Source organism: Amaranthus tricolor, chromosome 8 (assembly GCF_026212465.1).
Source record: "Amaranthus tricolor cultivar Red isolate AtriRed21 chromosome 8, ASM2621246v1, whole genome shotgun sequence".
Classification (NCBI taxonomy): domain Eukaryota; kingdom Viridiplantae; phylum Streptophyta; class Magnoliopsida; order Caryophyllales; family Amaranthaceae; genus Amaranthus; species Amaranthus tricolor.
In genome coordinates, this window is record NC_080054.1 from 20,389,080 (window position 1) to 20,391,375 (window position 2,296).

General features: G+C 27.6%; 1 protein-coding gene across 5 annotated transcripts in view; it reads right to left on the reverse strand.

Annotated features, from left to right (window-relative positions):
• The window catches only part of LOC130820272 (uncharacterized), a 7,560-nt gene extending 6,317 nt beyond the window's left edge, over positions 1 to 1,243 (reverse strand). For all 5 annotated transcript variants that reach the window (XR_009045146.1, XR_009045144.1, XR_009045145.1 and 2 more), the window contains exons 1-2: positions 970 to 1,243; positions 778 to 882 (exon numbers count right to left, since the gene is read on the reverse strand). Coding sequence is in view for 2 of the 5 variants with exons in the window: in XM_057685589.1 (XP_057541572.1) it covers positions 778 to 882; positions 970 to 1,050 (186 nt within the window). In the remaining 3 variants the exon portion in view is untranslated. The remainder of the gene's footprint in view (positions 1 to 777; positions 883 to 969) is intronic.
• Between the last annotated feature and the right edge of the window lie 1,053 nt (positions 1,244 to 2,296).

The following is a 2,296-nucleotide window of genomic DNA, read 5'->3' on the forward strand; positions in this document are numbered from 1 at the left end:
GTCAAAAACTAGTTTTACCAAACAATTATAAGCTTACTCAAAACAAATTCAAAGAAAATAGCTAACATCTATTAGAGACTTGTTGTACCGCCGCTTATTTTCAATAATATTAAGTTAAGTTTAATTGATTCTAATAATTCACTTTTATTCTTTTAAGTTCACTTAACTTCTAACAATTATTGGCCATCATTTTGACTCTTGCATTTTCACTCCTTAATATGTTCTAATCAGTTATGTCTATTCACATTAGTGCAAGTATTTATGGACTTTTTATTTCGAATCAAATTGGACTGTAATGTAATAGATTGGCTCTTCAAATCACGTGCATTTCTTGTCAATGTGAAGTTGCATATTATGTAGCTAGCAAAAGTCAATCGGAAAAAACCACATGTGGGTAAAACTGTAAACACACGACCCTCAACCCCTAACTACCTTAGAAAAGGGAAAGGTAGCTCGGTAATAAGCCAATGACATTGGGTAATGAAAAATAAGTTTAAGTTCATTTCAATTACTCAATTGTATACAATGGGTCCTAAGCTATTAAATGCAACTGTTTAATTTGCAGACCATACTTATGTCCTTTATCCTTACATAAGCAAAATCATAACATAGCATAGAATATAAACAAAAAGAGGGTAATGATGTGCCTTAATTTAAGACAAGTTGAAGTTAAATCACAAAGCAATCAAATACTCAATCACAGGAAAATAAATAAAATGAAATAAAAAACTATATAAAAAATCACATAGGACATGAATTAGAAAATGAAGAAATCACCTCAAGAACAGGAATTCCAGAAAAGCGGGACCTTTGTTGCCAAACATACTCAGCAAGAACAACACTACAAGGCCATACAAACAAACCGTATTCCTCTTTCATGTTCTGCAACAATAGTGATAGTATAAACTGTTATTCTTCTCAAATTAGTAGGGGAAAAAGGCAAAGTTGGGAATTGGATTGAAGAATTACCTCTATGATTTGTAAAGTAAAATCATTCCTATCATTATCGTCTTCTGATTCACCGAATGAATGGAGGGAAATAGTAGTCATTTGGCCGATGCCTGCCGAATCGGTTGACGTTTGGACTACGATGGCGCCCAGATTTTCGCGTTTGGGCAGCAACGTTACAGTGAAGGAGCGTTTTTAAAACTGGTTTTAATACAGGAAAGACAATAAGCAACTATCCGTGCAATACAAAAACAAATTTTGATATTCAAAGTGAAGTCTGAAATTACTCATCAATGTTTCATTATACCTTCTCTAGTTATTGACATTTTTTATGGTTCAACCTTATATAATACTCCTATACTATTATTAATTAGTATAAAAATTCTTACTAAGACATTTTTTTTTTAATATAATTTTAAAAGAATGTTAAAAGTATATATATTAACATTATACAATTTATAAAAGTAACATACTTTGATTTTTGATAATATATATCGCGCGCTATATCAAATAAGAAGGATAAGAAGGTTTTTTGTTTAGTCCATATATATACAAAAAAGAATACAATATTGTAAATTAAGAAAATCTTCAAACTTATGTTATAGTTACTTTTATGTATAATATGGTGACTTTTACAAATAAGTGTTTGTTGCTCAATCGTGACCTTAGATTTTTTTTTATCTTATTAAAATCAAGGGAGTAGAATGTTTTTACTTTACTCATTTTCAACACCCTTCTCATTGGATCCCTTCCATATATATATATATATATATATATATATATATATATATATATATATATATATATATATATATATATATATATATATATATATATATATATTACTACCTCCAATTCAGCAATAATATCCCATTTGCTTTTTGGACAATATTCATCTCTTATTCTTAATTTGTATTTTATTATTAATCAACAAGTTAAAACATAGTCATGTGGGATATTGTTTGATTCGTCTCAATGCAAGGATTATTCATATCAACTTTCCATAATTTTTAATAATGCACAATTAAAGATATTAAGGATTGAATAAGTGCATAAATGAAATGGGACGTTAGTGCTTAAATTTAGGGAGTATAAAAATACAAATAAATATAGATTAGCATATAAATTTTTCCTATGAGATATTTTTCATCATGAATATTTCCCAAATGAAAAAATCAGTTGACTAATTGGGTATACATCAATATATTTTAACTTAGCGATTTTCAGTACGTGAAATACTATTTAATAAGGTTTGATATGTATGAAGTGTCCTTGTAATTTCATTATATATATTTTAATTTGAAATTAATTTGATTTGTAAAATTAATCTTTATTTTAAATTTAGTTT